Source organism: Pteropus vampyrus, unplaced genomic scaffold (assembly GCF_000151845.1).
Source record: "Pteropus vampyrus isolate Shadow unplaced genomic scaffold, Pvam_2.0 Scaffold323, whole genome shotgun sequence".
In the NCBI taxonomy this organism is placed as follows: domain Eukaryota; kingdom Metazoa; phylum Chordata; class Mammalia; order Chiroptera; family Pteropodidae; genus Pteropus; species Pteropus vampyrus.
The window spans coordinates 43,840-61,843 of record NW_011889104.1 but is presented as its reverse complement, the minus strand read 5'-3'; the positions used below and the strand labels follow the sequence as shown (position 1 = coordinate 61,843).

The window sequence follows — 18,004 nt, the reverse complement described above, 5'->3', positions numbered from 1 at the left end:
GATTCTGATTAGGTTCTTTAGTGTGAAAATCACAAAGGGATTCCAATACCGATATGGAACGCAAGGTACCAGAAACAGAAAAACATACTTTTGAGAAAGAAATCTTGGTCTGGGTTTCTTCTCAGGACATCAAGACTCACTATAAAACTACAATAATTAAGACTTGTGGTGTTGGTGCAGGTACAGACACATGGACCAAAAGAACCCAGGAGCCCAGAAATAAACACATGTCCACGAACACCTAAGGCATAACACAGGTGGTTCTGCAGAGCCACAGAGAAAAGACAAACTTTTCAACAACCGTGGGCCACCAACTGGATAAAAACATCCAAAAAATCAGTTCCCAGTCTATTTTAAATCCAAATGAATGGGAAAGCTAAAAACCTTCTAGACAACAAATAGAAAAATATTTTCATGGTGGGGGCAGCAGAAAAATATTTCATCAGAAGTATAAAAAAGTACAAACCACAAAATAAAAATATTCATAATTCTGTACCTCAAAAGGCCCCATTTAGAGAGTTAAAAACAAGCCACAGGAAACCAACCACAGCCTTGGGATCACAATGATAAACCTCATGGTGGCTGCCAGGGCTGGGGGTGGGGGTGGGTGTAGGGTCGGGGATAGAGTTGCTGTTGTTTAATGGAACAGAGTTTCAGTTTTGCAAGATGAAAAAGTGAATATACTTAATGCTACCTAACTGTACATTTAAGAATGTTTAAGGTGGTAAATTTTATGTTATGTGTATTTTATCACAAATAAAAATTATAAAAGAAACCACTATTAAAGTAGGTAGCAAGAGATCTGGACATCACAGATGATTTCCAGTTGGTCACTGAAGATATGAAAAGATGCTGAATATCATTATTCAGAGAAATGGAAATTAAAACCACAATGAGACACTACTAAAAGGTGGCTAAAATCAAGACAACGAACAATGACCAGTGTCAACAAGGATGGGGAGCAATCGAGTTTCACGTGTGCTAATGGGCACAGAAAGTGACACAGCCACTCCCGAGCAGACGGCATGCTATACAGAAAGTGAACACACATGTGTACACGCCCTGAGACCCAATCCACTCACAGACCTACACCCGACAAATAAAAGACAAGGCCAAGAACATTCATAACGTTATCATTCCTCACAGCCCAAACTAGACACAGCACACAGCTAACAGCAGGGCAGGTCGACAGCCACAGTCGCTGATCCCCATCATGCAGCAGAATCTGTCAGCACTGAAACGTGACCAAACCAATGCGACACACAACACAGGAGAATCTCACAGAACTAATGCTGAGCAAGAGAAGTTACGAAAAAATCCATGGTGCATGTGTCCATCTGAATTCCAATACAAGGCAAAAGCAGGCTGAGGTGTGGGAACACAACTAGCAGTTCTCTCTGGGCACAAGGAAAGCGCTGGCAGGTAGGAGGGACACGGCGGGGAGAGGGGTTCCGAGCTGCACCTCTGCAGGTGGGCGGCTCACCAAGCTGTGCTCCGCCATGAGCTCACTCCGTGCGCATGCATTTCTACCCAATACAATCATGAAAAACCAGGGAAGTCCTACAAGAGGATGACGTGGTCAGGAAAGACAGATGCCGCAAAGAGTGAGGTTGAAAACTGAGAAAACCTCAGGGGACGTGGAGACTGACAGGCTCATGACCCTCATGATAAAGTAGTTACACAGAGGGGACTAGAGGCTCAGCGATGAGGCTCTGAGGACAGCAGTGAGGCCAAGTCCCACGTTCCACTGTCGGACAAGATAGCACCTCCACTGAGCAAGGCATAAACTGGGGGTTAAGCCTGCTAAGGTCTCCTGATAAGCTAATGGCTAGTCAGAATCAAAAATGCTCAGGTGCCCTCAAATTCAAAACAAACAATTACTCTTACAGATCTTACTCATGAGATCTTTTCACTGAGGAAAGAGACAGATATTCATTTACCTTCCTCCTCCCAAAAATAGAAGTCCAAGGGCCATGTGATGGGCTAAGTGAAAACCATAGTTCATTTCGCCACCTGTTTTCATGTGCAAGAAGCGACACAGCTGCAAAACCTTTAGGTTCCCCGAGCCGGCCATGACCATGGCCAGAGACAGCAGCACCACACTCAGGCACGTCTCCAGGTTGTAAGGACCTGTCTGGAAGTGCAGAAAGATGTCTGTTGTGTTAGTTTTTATGATCAAAACTAAAGTGGCCATTGTTAGACCAGAAGGGTTTGTAACTTTAAAAAATCTATAAAAACAAATATTTTCTCTGGTTATGAAATTTAAGTTCAATGTAGAAAATTCAGAAAATAAAGTATTGAAATGGTAACAGTAGTCAGCTGGAATATTAACACCCAATAAGAACTGCTATAGATGTTTAGCCTTTCTTTTTCTCCAAATCTTTTTCTATATTTGTGTTTTCCAAATGAAATTGATATTTCTATATACATTAATCTTTCTAATCTAAAAATTATAAGCACTCTTTACTCGTAAAAATTTTTAGAGAACACAATTTTGATATCTTCATTACGCATTAATGTACAGATACATCATAATCAAACCTTACTTTTAGACTTTTTGATGTTTCTAATTTTCTCATATTACAAATAATGTTGCATAAATCTGTGTGATTTTTACCAGGAAATAAAAATCTTGCTATCTTCTTGTCATGAAAGCAGCAATGCCTCAAAAACAATTGCATTTTTACTAAATACTCATTTTTTTTAAAGAACAATTACCTATATTCAGTACTGAGACAGAATAGCAGACGGTATGAATCCATGAAGGATATGGCTTTTCTTATCCATTCTCTTGTCATAGAAATTAGAGACCTGTGCATCCCTCAAGGGTAATCACATTCTTATCTAATATCCCAGAACAAAAATTCAAAGATGAGCCAAAACTTCAAATCTCCCATTCAAATTCAAACAAACTGCAGAGATATTTGACAATACGTAAGTAACTGAATTATCAGTGAACTTTCTTCAAGTTTTATTCCCAAGGAGACTCATCATAAAAAGACTTACCACAGAAGCATTAGGTGCAGACAAATAAGTCATAAAATCCTTTGCAAATTTATGCTGGAAAAACAAAAGAAGACATTTAAAGTTAAGAGAAGCATATGAAGGCTTTGTGAAAAAAGAAAACAGAATAGAGTAAACTAAGATACTTCTTACCAAACAGTTAAATGCTGATAAGTTTTCTGAGCCAGCAAATCGAAAACCCAGAGATAAACAGGCTCCTGCAATTATGTAGACATGTGCTTGCCTGGAGACAATTACAAGAAATGGCATTCCATCATCATTCTGCCTTAAAATCCATTATTACTATTATCTTGGAGAAAAGCAATAATCATTCCTGTTCTCTCAGTTAGTTCGTATTGTTCTGGGAATGCCCAGCTGCGCCTCTACTCTGCTGGCATGCTCCTGGGCCGTGCTCTCCGGCAGAAGCACCAGGCAGCCCTCGCTGATAGAGGGTGCCTCTAGCCTGCACGTTTCATATGCAGCAAAGAAGATAATTTAGGAAAACCACTGCCATTTTTTTAATAGAAAGGATAAAAGAGGAATGTGTACAAGTTAAACCTCCAATACTGGTTTTTGAGGGCATAAGCACTACTCCTGAGAGACCTAAACAAAAGCAAACAAACCAACAAAATCTCTGTGGACATGTGATCGGCAACAGTTGGAAACACTGGGATCCAGAACCTCAAGCCAAGGGCAGAGCTGCCCCACACAGCACACTCCTGCTATTTATCTGACAGGAACCAGAAAGGTTCATCTGTGTCCCACGCTTCATAACTTACGACAAAGTTTCCAGATTCAAATCCTCGGAGCAAGGCAATTCGATTTCACTGAGAGAGATACTATTTTCTCGTATAATCTATCAAGACAGAAAACAAGAATACTTGAACATTAATATTCAAGTCACAAATATCTAATGATCTGAAAAAATAACATACTGCTTGTCATGGCCACGTTTATATAAAATAAGCTTTACCAAATCATTTCATTCAAAGGCCTATATTTTAATCATATTCATGCAGCAGCCTAATCTCAAATCTAAGACAAGCCCATTAAGATCAATTACTGAACAGGCCAGAATGAATATGAACTGGAAGACTTAAGCATATCCTGAATCAGTAACACAATAATGGTACTCGGGCTAGTTAGATGAAATGAAAGACGGCAGCTGAGAGGAGAGTTGAAGTGGGGGATGTGGAAGCAGTAGGGAAAGAAGACAAGGCAACGGGATGGAACTCTTCTCAGAGACACACCCTTCTCGGTGGAGGGGCATTTCTAGGATTAAGTCTACCGGAGGAGAGGTTAGCTCCTAGGCCCCTTACTCAGGCCAAGCCAAATAATCAATGTGTTCATCTGTAACTACCATGGAGACACACATTCCACTCCTTTTAGCACAGGCACTGAACAAGAATTTATCAGAAAAAAAACCAAAATCAATATCTAGCTTTAACAACCAAGAATGGATTTGATCTGCTTCACATAAAGGCTACAAAAAAAAAAAAAAAGAAAAAGCTATATATTTTTCTGAACATATGAATTCAAGTACACAGAACAGAAGAAATCTGAAGATTTATTCTCAACATCCTTTTTAGAAGACTGCTCAGGAGAATAACATTTCAGAATGCTATGGTAAGCCAGTAAATACTCAGAAGTCACTTATGATACAGTCTTCTTATTTACTAAATAAAGTAAAATAGCACCTTAGATAAATGTGTACCTAATTAGGATAAAAATGTCAAAAATACTTTAGAGTACTTTGGTCTACTTAATTTTTAAAAACTACAATTTCTTGAGATCTGGGGATGAAAAGGCAGGCTGATCTGTGGTCAGCACACAAGCTTAAAATCAAAGTTCCTATGTTTTCAAGAGATACTGTAATCATCAATACACCTTCCTAAGAAAAAGATCTCATGGGGTTTTGGAAAATTCCACAAGAAACCACAATTTTATGTCACTGGAGCCACAACAGTGTCTGTCGCACGTACTTACCTGAGGGACATTGCTATCAACCCACTTGGAATCTGGTGAAATGTCATCCCACAAGATCAGGCACCGAGCCAGGGTCTTAAATAGGATATACAGATAAAACTAATCAGAGTGGGCAAGTGCCCAGACTTTGTTAACAATGATCATGTTAAATAAAATAATGTGAGAATCAGTTCCCAAGCAATGGTAATTTTTCAAATAAGTACATATGGCCAACCTAAGCTACTTGTTAAAGTAAAATGAAGACTTAGATTTCAACACAAAAAACTAAAATTGAGTTGATTACCATCGAAGATTGGGGAAGTTAGAGAGGACATTTTAAAACTTGTTCCATAAAAGAATCACAGTGGCCTACATAATTTCAAGGCTTTCATATGCTAAAAACACACAGGTTTAAACATTCTAGAGGGAATAATTTAGGCAATTATGTCAAACAGTTACTGTCATTAATCTCACTCTTAATAGCAAAACTGCACCCTAACAACAAGGGCAGTGGTGAAGCCCATCATTGCTGCTCAATAGGAAGTCCTGGATAATAACATGAAAAGCACTGGAACCTCAATGCCAAGTATCTGTCAAGATGGCTGCCTTCTCTGCATTCCACAGCTAAATGTGGGAAATTCCAAAAGAACACTACCAGTGACATGACAGATTAAAAGTGAAAGTTTCCCAGGTAGAAACATTTACATTTTTGCAAGCTAATCCTAAGAGCCATAGACAGACTCTTCATGTTAACAAAACTGAAACAGCGCCGAGGACCATACCCTAAGCAACAGGAACTCTGGCTTCACAAAGTCCAGCAGGTACATAGTGTCAGGAGCTCGAAGCCAGTCTGCGACGGATCTGTTGGTGGAAGGCATCACTGAGCGCACTGCTCAAGAAGACGCCTGACACAAGTTCCAAACCTTTCTCCCCACTCCGTCCCCTACTCTGCTCTCTTTGCACATGACTCTGGCTCTACGATGTGTGTGTGTATCTTACTATGTAACATAAACTCCATGAGGGCTGCTGTGTTTAGTGTTGTCTTGTTCTGGTGACAAGAAAGCACTGACATACACGCTCATCCCAACAGTAGATGAATAAAAACCCGTTTACCCATTTTCAATACTGCATACATTCGCTTTTTCTAAGCAGGGAATTTATAACACTGAAAAATTTCTTGAATCTCAGAATATTTTTTAAATTAAGAGACTTAAAACATGGTTTAATGTCTCCTATCCAACTTACTCTCCTATGCAAAAATGTAAAAGAATAAAACACCAATGGTCTGCTTTCATGTCAGCGCTGACCATGGGAGTTGGGAAGGCAGACGTGTGGTCACAAGGAAAGCCCTTGAACGTAGCAGAAACCATATTCACACAGAGGAATCAAGAACAGAATAAGGCTAAGTACTTCTGGCTTCGCCAGTCCTCACAACAACATGCAAATTTAATAAGAAGGAATGTGGGCATTTTTTGATTGTCAGTGACATCAACTATAAAACGGGAATGAAATTTGGCAACTATGTTGTCAAATATCATTAAAATAGCAAAACATTATTTCTAGAAAAAAATCTACATAATCTGAAGTGTTTGAGAGAACTGAAATCAGATTGATCTAGCAGAGGGGAAATAAATACAGTAAGATAATTCAGTTTGACTGCTGATGCCAGAAAGGAAGTTACACTGCCCGCGGTGGCGGGGAGGGGTGGAGGCTGGCGGACACAACACCTGTTGTTGGTTTTCAAGTAGATCATAGCCAGAGCAAGCGTGGCTCCTGGGCACGTCACATCCACATTTATGGTGTCTCCTTCCTATCAAAAGGCAAGTTTATTCACATAAGAGTTCTGAATCATTATAGAATTCTTCTGCATACTAGTCTTTGCTTAAAATGAACATATTTACTAAGGCTGGTATGAAAACCACTACTTTCAAATTACTGTACTGATGTGGACTTACTTTGATTTGGTAACTTGGAGATTTATGCTTCTCCCTGTGCATTCCCGCTTGAAAGCGCCGGTGGCCTCCAACCATGTACTGATAAAGCTGTTCAGGAACATTCAAGTCCGACATACCTACCAAGTTACTGCCGTGCTGGAACACGAGAGACAGATGAGGAAAGGGAAGCTTATGAAATAAGGTTCATAACATATACAAACAAAATAATGAACTAACTCCAAAGCAGGTTGTTACAGGGTTGTTTTCCCAATTAAAATCACTATTACTGAGTAGATACTCAAGCTCTTAATAATTCACATTAAAATTACAATATTTGTATGTCCAGGTTAATACTTTCACGTCACAAAATACATAAAGGCTTCAAAATACAGTTAATACGATCAGAAACCATTAGGAATGTGACTGACACCTGACTGTGAACACTGGAACCGCTGCACTGTTACGCCTACGAACCACCCCAGCAATGGTAACTGGGGTCATAAAAGCGACTCACTCTGCCCCGGGAACCATTCCACGTCCCACACAGGCTCACTTCTCAGTATAACAGTTCTGTCCAATAGCTACTATTTCATAGGTGAGAAAAATGAGGCAAAGAGATGAAGCCCAAAGTGACACAACTAGTAAGTGGCAGGGCTGGATATGACACAAGGCAGTTTGACTCCGTAACCTACAGAGTTGCTTAACCGCTAGACAATTCTCTAGGTAAATGACATGAGTCACTGGTCAGGACCAGAATCCAGGTCCCAGTTCCCACTGTGAAGCCCTTACACTGTACCATCTGCCTCTTTGGTTCACATGTAAATGTGAAGAGTCAGATAGCTAACAGTCAGCTTGCTTTGCACAATCTAGTTTCAGTGTGACAACGTGATGGTGGTTCTTCAAGGAACTCTCATTCCAGCTGATACAGTCCTTAAACGAAACGTTTTTGATAACCTTATACCACGTCTCAGGGACGGATCAGATGGGTCAACGTGATGCCTGCCGCCTTCCATCACAAAGCAAAATGCTGCTGTGGCAACCCTTTGCAAGGCTGTGACCACCAAGTGCCAAAAGAAGGCTATAGTTTCTCTCTAGCAATGCTACAGACTCTTAAAGGCCCCCGTCCTATACACATTTTCACTATTTTCTGTTTCCTGAGTGGGCTGTCACTTCATCTGTGTCTTAAACTCTTTCTGAGAGACTTCATTCCCTTGATTCATTCATGGGCACTTAGTTCTAGGTCAAGGGATAGAAACCTCAAAGCCCACTCTTCACACAATTTCTCTCCACTTCCGAAACTAGCACCTTGAAAAATACCCAGAAAGAGGGAGCTGAGAGTCAGGGTAAGTCAAGTCACAGAGAGGCAGAGCATATTCAGAAGAATGTGCTAAACGTCATTTGTCTCAGAACACAGGTGTCGTCCCCAAGCCTCGGAATGCAGCACTGCACTTACCCCCAAGCAGACCATGCCCAGGGCCAGGCCAGCAGCTAAAGAGTAGGACTCTCTGTCTGTGCAGTATTCCATCTCGGGACCAGGAGGCCGGCCTATGAAACAGGACACAACATGCTTCAAGCTGGCCCTCTCAGGCCCCTAACTCATAAAACTTAGGATCAGAGTTAACATTCTAGTAAGCCACATAAGAACTATGATTCAGTATAACCCCACTCAGAAAGATGTGACATCGCAAATGGTGCCCACAACTGTCAATTTACTACAAAATAAAGCCCCCAAATGGTTCTTTTAATTTGTTGATTTGAAAGTAATGACTTTAAAACACTAGGAAGCTTTGGGTTTTACTTAAAAAAAAAAAAAAAAAAATCACAACAGAGGAAAAATATTTTTAAAGAGAGGGGTGCTCAAAAAGAGTTTTAAATTTTAATCTCTTGCATTTTGTCTGTGCTTTATTTTTAAATCCATTCATTAGATGTGGTGAAAACATGTTGAAATACTGATAATGAACAGGAAGGAAACTTAAAAGTTTTTAAGCACATTAAATATTGTTTCCAGACACTTATTTTGAATCTATAGACAACTGAGCTGCCCTACTCTAGTAGAATTTCTGTGTAACAACCCTAAAAGTTTGGCCGGGTGGAAAATTCATTCTTTTAAAAAGCATCCCATAATCCTAACTGTACTCTTTAGGGCAACAAAATGTATTATATATAAAAATCTTTCCCTGGGATTTTATATCCAGCAGAAAAATGCATTTTAAAAAAAGAAATATTATATAAAAGCAATCAATGTAATGTTTATGCATAATAGCAGAGAATTTAGAAAGAAAGAGTCATGAAAACAGGAACAATTAGGCAGTTTACAGAACACCAACTCAAATGATACTAAACAATATGGAATCGACGTTTCAGAACATTCATGACAAAGATATGTGGAAAGGACAGACTAGAAGCAGCATGCACACACGCAAGCATGTGGAAACCCTCTACGTACGACAGCAAAGAGTGTACTTGGCTGTGACACATACGACGGTATCACGAGGCAAAGAATGTGAAATTGCCCTGTGGGTGAACAAGCTTTCGAAGCCAGCCTGGAGTATCGTCTCAATAAGCGTTTGGCAGACCAACAACCTACACTACTATGTATTTAAGTAACAGGGAAATTTCAGTTTTGAGGATAACTTACTTTATCACTGCAGTAAACTAAACTGTTGGCCTCAAGTCTTCAGGGCCTGCAGTGCAAGTACACACACACCCACCCTTGACATAGCCTCATAGGGATCTGAGCATGTGACTAGCACTGGCCTGGGGTCTCAGCTTGCACAGCGGCAGCAAAGGCCTACACTGTGCTTCCATGTTTGTCCTCCTCTCACCCTCTGTCGTCACCATGAGAACAGCACACCCTCTGGCCTGGGCCCCAGAATGAGGCTGTGGGAGCAGGGCCAGGGCAGCAGCCCACAGACTACAGCTGGAAGCAGACACCCGGGCCAACTGTGTGCTGCGTGTTATGTCACATTAGTGTGCCAGCAGCTGACTGCTACAATCAATCTAGAGAATAAAGGGTCTTCAACAACACAGCTTGACATATCTATAGAAAAGGTCCTGAATAGGACAGAAGAAGACATGCAAGTGTACGCCTGAACTTCTGAACATGCGGTGATGCCAATGATGACGACACGTAAGACAGATTTCCAAAAAGCTTAGACTCAATTAAAATCACAGAAATGCATTTCAGCACCAACATACACCCTAGCACATAATGGAGGAAAGTAAGAGTCATCACTTCCATTCTCTTGGAAGTGCTATTGTCCCACGGAATAAACACTGTGTCTTCAGGAACTCTGAGTTTTAAGTGCAGAGCACCTTGCCTAGCAGAGACATGGCGGGAGGACTGCATGTTCACGTGTGACTGAGACCTCAGGCTACCTTATTAACAGGGTCATTGGAGCTCAATACTGAGCTGGCCAAATAAAAATGCAGACTAATAACCTGCACAGTAATACCAGCCTCGGGAAACACTAATTGTAGGTTTCCATTTTTGTTTTTTAGTACCAGTTCATTCTATCCTTAGAACAGCTACTATTTTCTCCATCATCCTTACTTTGTTTCTCATAGACTGGGAATGTATGCTTATGAAGACACAGCACCACCTACGCCATACCTATCTCGGCCAACAGGACTTCTGCGGTGTGCCTGTGGGCTGTCCCCTGATACACCAGGCCAATGCCGACCACTGCAGCCACCTGGACACTGTGAGGGACATCCAGCTCCGTGGACGTTGGGGGCAAGAGAGCAGGGACGTGGATGCTGAGCAGCCGAGTGACACACATGTCCATGGTTCCCAGTTTAGCAGCGGAGACACCGAGGAGCAGTCCAATGCTTGTCATTTCGTGACCCTAAGACAGAAAGATTGAAACTTAGGTCACTTCCAAATCAGGTAGGTGGTTCCAAATAAAATACTTCCCGCCAGTTCTTTCAGTAAGCACTCTCATGTGGTAGGCACAGTGAGAGGCACCAAAAATACAACAGCTAAACTAAACAGACATGGTCCTTGCTCCTGAAGCAAGTGCCCAAATGGGGAACGAAGTGTTAAACGGAGCCTAGTTTAGATTAGGAGGGGATGGAGAATCTTTACGAATCTCTAAAAGAGTAAACATAACGTGAAGAAGAAGTACAAATTAGCCAGGGAAGGGGCAGAGAGTGGGGTACTCGACTTTAGAAAGTGAGAGAAACATGTCAGGTGAGAGAACATGTAAACAGCTCCGAGGTGACCCAGAAACAAACACACTGATGGTGGACTGACCACAAGGGCACCAAAAGAATCCAAAGGGAAAAGAGCAGTCTTTTCAAGACACAGCACCATGATAACTGGACAGCCGTATGCCAAAGAACGAAGGTGGGCCCTTCCTTACGTTATATGCAAAGTAACTATAAATGGATCAAAGAACTAAATGTAGGAGCTAAAACTACGAAACCCTGAGAAGAAAACAAAGGTATAAATCTTCATGTCCTGGGGTTAGGCAATGACTTGGATATGAGATCAAAAATGCAGAACCAAGGGAAAAAAACATGAACTGGATTCATCAAAATTAAAAACTTTTGTGTTTCAAAGACACCATCAGAAAGTGAAAAGACAACCGAAAGAATGGGAAAAAAATTCTGCAAATCTTTTACCCGTTAATGGACCTGTATCTAGAATACAGAAAGACTACAACTCAATAAGACAACCCAATTAAAAAATAAGCCAAGGATCTGAATAGACATTTCTCCAAAGTATACTTACAGATGGACTGTGAGCACATGGACGGATGCTCAGCATCATTAGCCATGAGGCAAATGAAACCAAAATCACAGTGGGGCATTACTTCCCACTTACCCAGAGGGCTATAAGGAAACAGACAGACAGTAACAAGTGTTTGCAAGAATGTGGAGAAACTGGGACTAGGTAGTGCTGGTGCAATATAAACAGTGCAGCCACTCTGGAGAAGTTTGGTGGTTCCCAAAAAATTTAAACAAGAGTTACCACCCGACCCAGCAATTTCACTTCTAGCAATACACCTAAGAAAAATGAAAACATATGTCCACACAAAAACATGTATATAACAGCATTATTCACAATAGCCGAAAAGTAGAAATGCCCGAATATCCCTCAACTGATGGATAAATGAAATATGGCATATCTGTACAATGCTGCATCTATTAGCAATATGAGAAATGAAGCACCGATACAAGGTACAGTATGGTCCAACCCGGAAAACATTACGCTGACGGAAAGAAGCCAATCATAAAAGGCCACGTAGTGTATAACTTTGTTTCTATAAAATGCCCAGAATGGGCAAATCCAGAGACAGGAAGTAGACGAGGGGCTGTGGGGACGGGGGAGGAAGAATGAGTGACTGCTACTGGGTCTGAAGCTCCTTTATAAAGCGATGAAAAAGTTCTAAAATTATCAGCAGCAGTGGATGTACAACTCTGTGAATACACTAAAAACCAGTGAATTGTATACTTTAAGTGGGTGAATTTTTATGGCTTAGAAGTGGAAGAGTTTACACCAAAAGGAAGAGTCCGCTTTGCCAAAGAGCTGAATGGCCAGTCCCAAGCTGGTGTGTGTGGAGCCAAGCAAGAGTGGTACGAAGTGGGCTGGACTATAGGAGAGCCACACAGGCCCTAGACATGCACTAAGAGCAATGGATGACCACCGCACGGGTTCAACCAGGGAAGTGACGTACCCCAACCACACCTCTGAGAGCCGCTCTACAGCCTACGAGCAGGATGGACTCAGGATAAGGAAGGATGAGCAAACAGAGAAACGAGGAGCAACGAGGAGCCACTGCGACAGCCCAGGGAACGCGCTCACCTTGGTCAGGTAGTCATGGATGTTGAGAGTGGCCAGCTTGGTGAGGTGCCCGTTCAGGCCCAGGGCCATCAGGAAGCCCGCGTACTCATTGGCCAACTCAGCGTGCTTGGGCTTGTTGTACACAATCCAGGCTGAATCAATCTGAGAGGCCGGGGCGATCTTTAGGCCAGCGGCTACACCGTTGTGGAAGCTGGCCCAGCTGGCCATGTTGGGGGGTACGTCCACGTTCCCGCTACTGAGGTCCACAGTTGTATTCCGCGGCGGGGCACGCCCTGGGCAGCAGGCGCATTTATAGTGGGGAGGATGGTAGACCCAAACCAAAAGATCATTAGAATTAGATTTCTGAGATCTGAGGTAGCTTTTCCTACATTCGAAACCTTTGTCTCCTGACACTTGAGATGACACTAGGTTACTGGGCACACTCAGACTTTCACACATGTGGACCAAACTCAGTTGAAGGCAGAAAACCTCAATTGTTAAAATAATTCATTGTCCTTTTGCCAAAATACGTGGGGTTATAAGAAAGCTGATACCAATTTAAATTCATACAGATCTGATTAGTGTACCCACTGTTTTGAAATCTTTCAGACAGCAGGAAGCTTATCAAAAAAAATTAAAATGAAGACTAAGATCACATTATGTGAATACTAAATCCCAACATGTGGCTGGTGACACTGACAATTTTAAACACGCCATCCCATATTTTTCTCAGAACATTAAGGGTAAATGACATTTTAAAAAGAGACAATGACCTTTACAAATGTGCTCTATCTCCAACTACTACCTATATATGTTTCTCTCTATATATAGATACCTACATGCTACTATTAAAAACACCAAACTCATTCAGAGACAGTCCTATAAAAAGCATCATTTTATAGATGAGCTACCCAGTGAACCACGAGAGTACTCACTAAATTTAATTTTATGGTCAATTTATTTAAGAGCAATGTAAATTAAACAGTCATGAAGTCATGTTCTCTTTGAATTCCTTGGCTTGGGCCTTTTGGTTTTGATCTACACTGTTTACAGGCAAATACTGAATTCTACACTGTCTATAGGCAAATACTTAAACTTTTACTTTCTCAAAAAAAGCAAAGAGATTAATAATAAGATGCATAAACTTTCTAAAACAACAATTCATCTTATACATAACATATGCACACAAAAGAAAACGAAAGGCAAAGGATAAAGCAAATTTACTTCAATAATAAAATCATTCGAAAACAAGACAGGCCATATCGGTGAGTTAAGGAACTATTTTATAAGAAAGCATTTTTCCTAAATTAACTTATTATTAAATCAAAATAATTTGGAAGGGTGTACCAGAATGGCTAACAGAATAAAGCCGGAGATGAATGTCATAAATTGTGCAAATTTAACTAAATGTATTCAGAAAAAAGAAGACAATGCTTCATGTATTTATTTCTTAACACCAGCCAAGCATCACCATCCAGATTTAATACATTTTAATATTTGCCAATTTTGCATGTCCTTTTCTAACCCAAACTTTTTCTACGAAAACCTTCAAATAGTTGAAAGACTAATGAAATGAACACCTATATATATCATGCCCTCCATCAAGATTCAACAATTGCTCAGATTTTGCTAGAGTTGCTTTATCTCTGAGAGAATAATTAAGATAGTGAGGGTCACTCTGCTTGCTGTCCTCGCTGAAATAAAGACTCCAGAGTAGGTGTGACATTGGAGAAGGGAATGGTTCTTCATTCAGATGATGGCATTTTCCATATGCTGCTTGAAAGCGCAGCTCGTTACAAACCTGAGTGAGACTCTGAACTTTTAAAATTATGCAACTTTGAAATATTGCAGAATTATACTTGCATATATTAAATGCAATACATTACTGTATACGTTATACATACATTTTGTACTGGTCTCATAAAACCACATATACTCTAAAGCAGCAGTCCCCAACCTCTTGGGCGCCAGGACCAGGGACCAGTGCTCTTATGAGAATCTAATGCCTGACGATCTGAAGTGGAGCTGAGGCCATGATGCTGGCACTGGGGAGCAACTGCAAATACAAATGAAGCTTCGCTCGCTCGCCTGCCCGCCACTCACTTCCTGCTGTGCAGCGCAGTTCCTAACAGGCCACGGACCAGTACTCAGTACCAGTCTTCGGCCCAGGGGTTGAGAGACCCTGCTCTAAGGGATTTTTAATAATTCTGACTATATACAATTGTCACCTACAGAACACATTCACACCCGCACCAGTGAACACGCCTGTAAAACCTCCTGTGATTGCTAACACTGGGAAAGCAGCACCTTCAGATCTGGCAGAAGTAAAACTCCTACAGCCCATCGGGAAGGCACGCAGACAAGCCGCTCACTGACAACAGAGTCTGAGCACCCTGCTGCCCTAGGAGTTTTGCTTCTAAGCAGTCACTCCAAGTACAACGAATACAGCACAATGATATATTTAAAGTAGCAAAAAAAAGAAAAAAAAAACAAACAATAACTTCCAACAATATCAGGCTATTTATATAAACTATATTCCATTATATGAAATACTCTGGAGCAAATAAAAATGAAGTTGTTGATTAAAACTACGTGTATTCAATACTACACACATACTTATACATAATTGTATACATAGATGTGCTAGATATGAAAGGATGTTCACTATCCGGTAAATTTTTAAATTGTTTCTAAAACAGATTCAGATTTTCTGATAAACAAATACAGAATTACAAAATAGAGAAACAATATTTGGAAATGTATGAAGAAAAAGGTGAGCACTGCGAACTCCTGGAAGTGGGACTGCTGTAAGTATACTCCCTTGTTTTCCTACAAAGACCATGTATCCATAATAAGAATTAAGATATTTCAAATATTTCTAAATATTTTTACACATTACACTTTGAGATTATTTAAAGTCCAATAAGCTCACATTACCAATGATATCTTTCTAAACTTTCCCAAGTGCCTTTTTATATCTTGAAATGGTCTCATTAAAAGCAAAACTTAGCAATGGGCTATATTCTACTTCCCTCAGCTTTCGGTCTGATTTGCTATTTGAGCTGAGAGAATCACGAGAATAGCCATAAACAATATATAAAATCACTTGGGATAGAAAGAGTGTTTCATTGGTTTTACTTAAATAATTCAAAACAACTCCATTAAACATATACTTAATCATTTTCCTTCCTCACTGAGACCAGAATTTAACATACCAGTCAAATTCAGCTTAGGAATAGGCAACGGCTCCGTTGGAACAGGATGGTACGAAAACAAAGTGAACATCCCTCGTCCCACCGGAAGGGCCATAGTGCGCTGGCACAACTGGAGCAATCTACAATCAGGATGAAAACCAACATGTGAAACATTTTTATGAAAAATAATTAGAATGCAATCTGTAGACAAGTATTTCAAAAGAAGGCATGCTGTGTAAGATGAAGTCACGTCCTGTAAACCCACAAAAGATGTAGATGAGTCACCCAAACATGGTCCGAGCACAGTCGTTCTCATGCTAATACTCTCACTGCCACTAGAAACTCTCAGGGGAGATGCAGTTCCTTTCTCTTCTTTCGTATTTGCTCTGAATGGAAACCAGCTGGTCTATAACCCAGGCTTCCTCTCCCAGGTCTCCAAAAAGAGAAACCTAAACTGCTCTGATGTGAACCCTCCCAAAAGACAACACTGTCCTCTCCGGCTGTTCTCACTGTGCTGTTTTCAGTCTGGCTGCCCTCAGTACATAAACTGGGTCTTCCTCCCACCCTTTTTGCCAAAACAAAACTGGGAAGTGCCCCCTCTGTGGGCCATGCACGAGGAGGGAAAGGAAGTCCTTCCACTGAAGGTCAGTGGATTTCCTGGTGTCTCCAGGGCAAACATGGAATCGGTCTCACCTACACAACGATGATTTACAGGACCGACAACATTATACATCAGTGACATTCAAGTTTAAAATGGCTTCTGTGGGCTACTTATTTCTTTGATAAAACAAGTCACATTCCATAGACCCCTTAAAACAAAACAAAATCAAATAAATTATGAAGGGGGTGGCACTATAACCAGGAAACAACACCAGGGCTATCTGAAGACGCAGAAACACCCTTCAGAGGTGAACACCACCTCTGCAGACCAGGCCACTCATAGGCACGCGTTGCCCTGCCTGCAGCGCTCTCCTGCCTGCAGCGCTCCCCTGCCTGCACACACTCAGAGCTGCTTTTTGAGGTCATTGGTGAGGAAAATTTTGCTGTCTTAAGATTCTGTGGAAACACTGTTCTATGTTAATTCAGAACCAGGGCAATTCAAGCCCAGGAAGCAACATCCTACAGAATTTTTTTGCAGAAATCACACATGTAACCCACATTACTGTAAGGAAAATAACACTGTACCCCTTCCACGTAAGATGTCACTGAGTGTAAGATGCAGCGCTAGCTACTTCATGGGGTACCAAGAGAGAGAAAGCACTGCCGATAAATAACATCTAAAGACAGACTCTGTTCAAGGATATTAAAAAGGTAAAAAGAGTCAGCCTCACAGAACCCAGGAACCCTATTCAGAAGCGCTGCCTAGACTGAGTGAGGCTATGCACTGGGCAGTGTGCCCAGCATCATGCAGAAGTAACTCACTGGCCACACAGAGCAGCCGTGCAAGGCACGAATGCAATGGCTGGCCTAGTCTTACAGAGCGGGCAGTGGAGACAGCCAGAGGTTATGTAACTCATCCAAGTCCCGGCAGAAATGGCCAATCGTGGCTCCAGATCCTGCACTAACTTCCACACTTACTCAACTTTCATCATCCCATCTCATTTAGTGACTGACACCTGGGGTCCACCCAAGGGACAGAGGCAGGGAGATTCTCACTGACTCAGATCTTCCGCAGCCTGAGGCTAAGTGTGATGGTCCTTCCCTCGAAGCAGCACCAGAGGAAGTAAAGAAACTAGAAGGAGAAAACAGTAGCAGAGATGGCAGCTGAGGGAGACCAGGAAGTTTCAAGAGCAGGAGAGAATTTTAAAATCTAAGTTGAACTGTCTCAAGGCAACAGCTCTGGAATGTCACAGCCATGTGACACTGGTTACTACTGAGTCTTACAGTTTATCAAGGGATAAGTTAGCATCATAGAGATATAATAAGGGACACAGTAAGTGTTAGAGAGTGGCCAGAGAGAAAGCTAACAGAGCATTACCTAGCCCATCAGAAAAAAAAGACTGGTGTAAATTTAAACTACAGAAAAACGAAAAAGGACCCTCAAAATATCTTCCTGATCAAAACACAGAATGACTCCAGTGTTTTGCTGTTTGTGAAGTATCAAAGTAACTAGGAGCAAA

General features: G+C 41.3%; 1 protein-coding gene across 2 annotated transcripts in view; it reads right to left on the bottom strand.

The window, feature by feature from the left end:
* Positions 1-18,004, bottom strand: part of ANAPC1 (anaphase promoting complex subunit 1) — a 72,284-nt gene that overhangs the window by 16,210 nt on the left and 38,070 nt on the right. For both annotated transcript variants that reach the window (XM_011377840.2, XM_023521936.1), the window contains 12 exons: positions 15,906-16,024; positions 12,712-12,983; positions 10,516-10,750; positions 8,356-8,447; positions 6,924-7,058; positions 6,696-6,778; positions 5,751-5,829; positions 4,990-5,064; positions 3,783-3,859; positions 3,157-3,247; positions 3,007-3,060; positions 1,941-2,134 (listed from right to left, as the gene is read on the bottom strand). In XM_011377840.2, the coding sequence (XP_011376142.1) occupies positions 1,941-2,134; positions 3,007-3,060; positions 3,157-3,247; positions 3,783-3,859; positions 4,990-5,064; positions 5,751-5,829; positions 6,696-6,778; positions 6,924-7,058; positions 8,356-8,447; positions 10,516-10,750; positions 12,712-12,983; positions 15,906-16,024 (1,506 nt within the window). The remainder of the gene's footprint in view (positions 1-1,940; positions 2,135-3,006; positions 3,061-3,156; positions 3,248-3,782; positions 3,860-4,989; positions 5,065-5,750; positions 5,830-6,695; positions 6,779-6,923; positions 7,059-8,355; positions 8,448-10,515; positions 10,751-12,711; positions 12,984-15,905; positions 16,025-18,004) is intronic.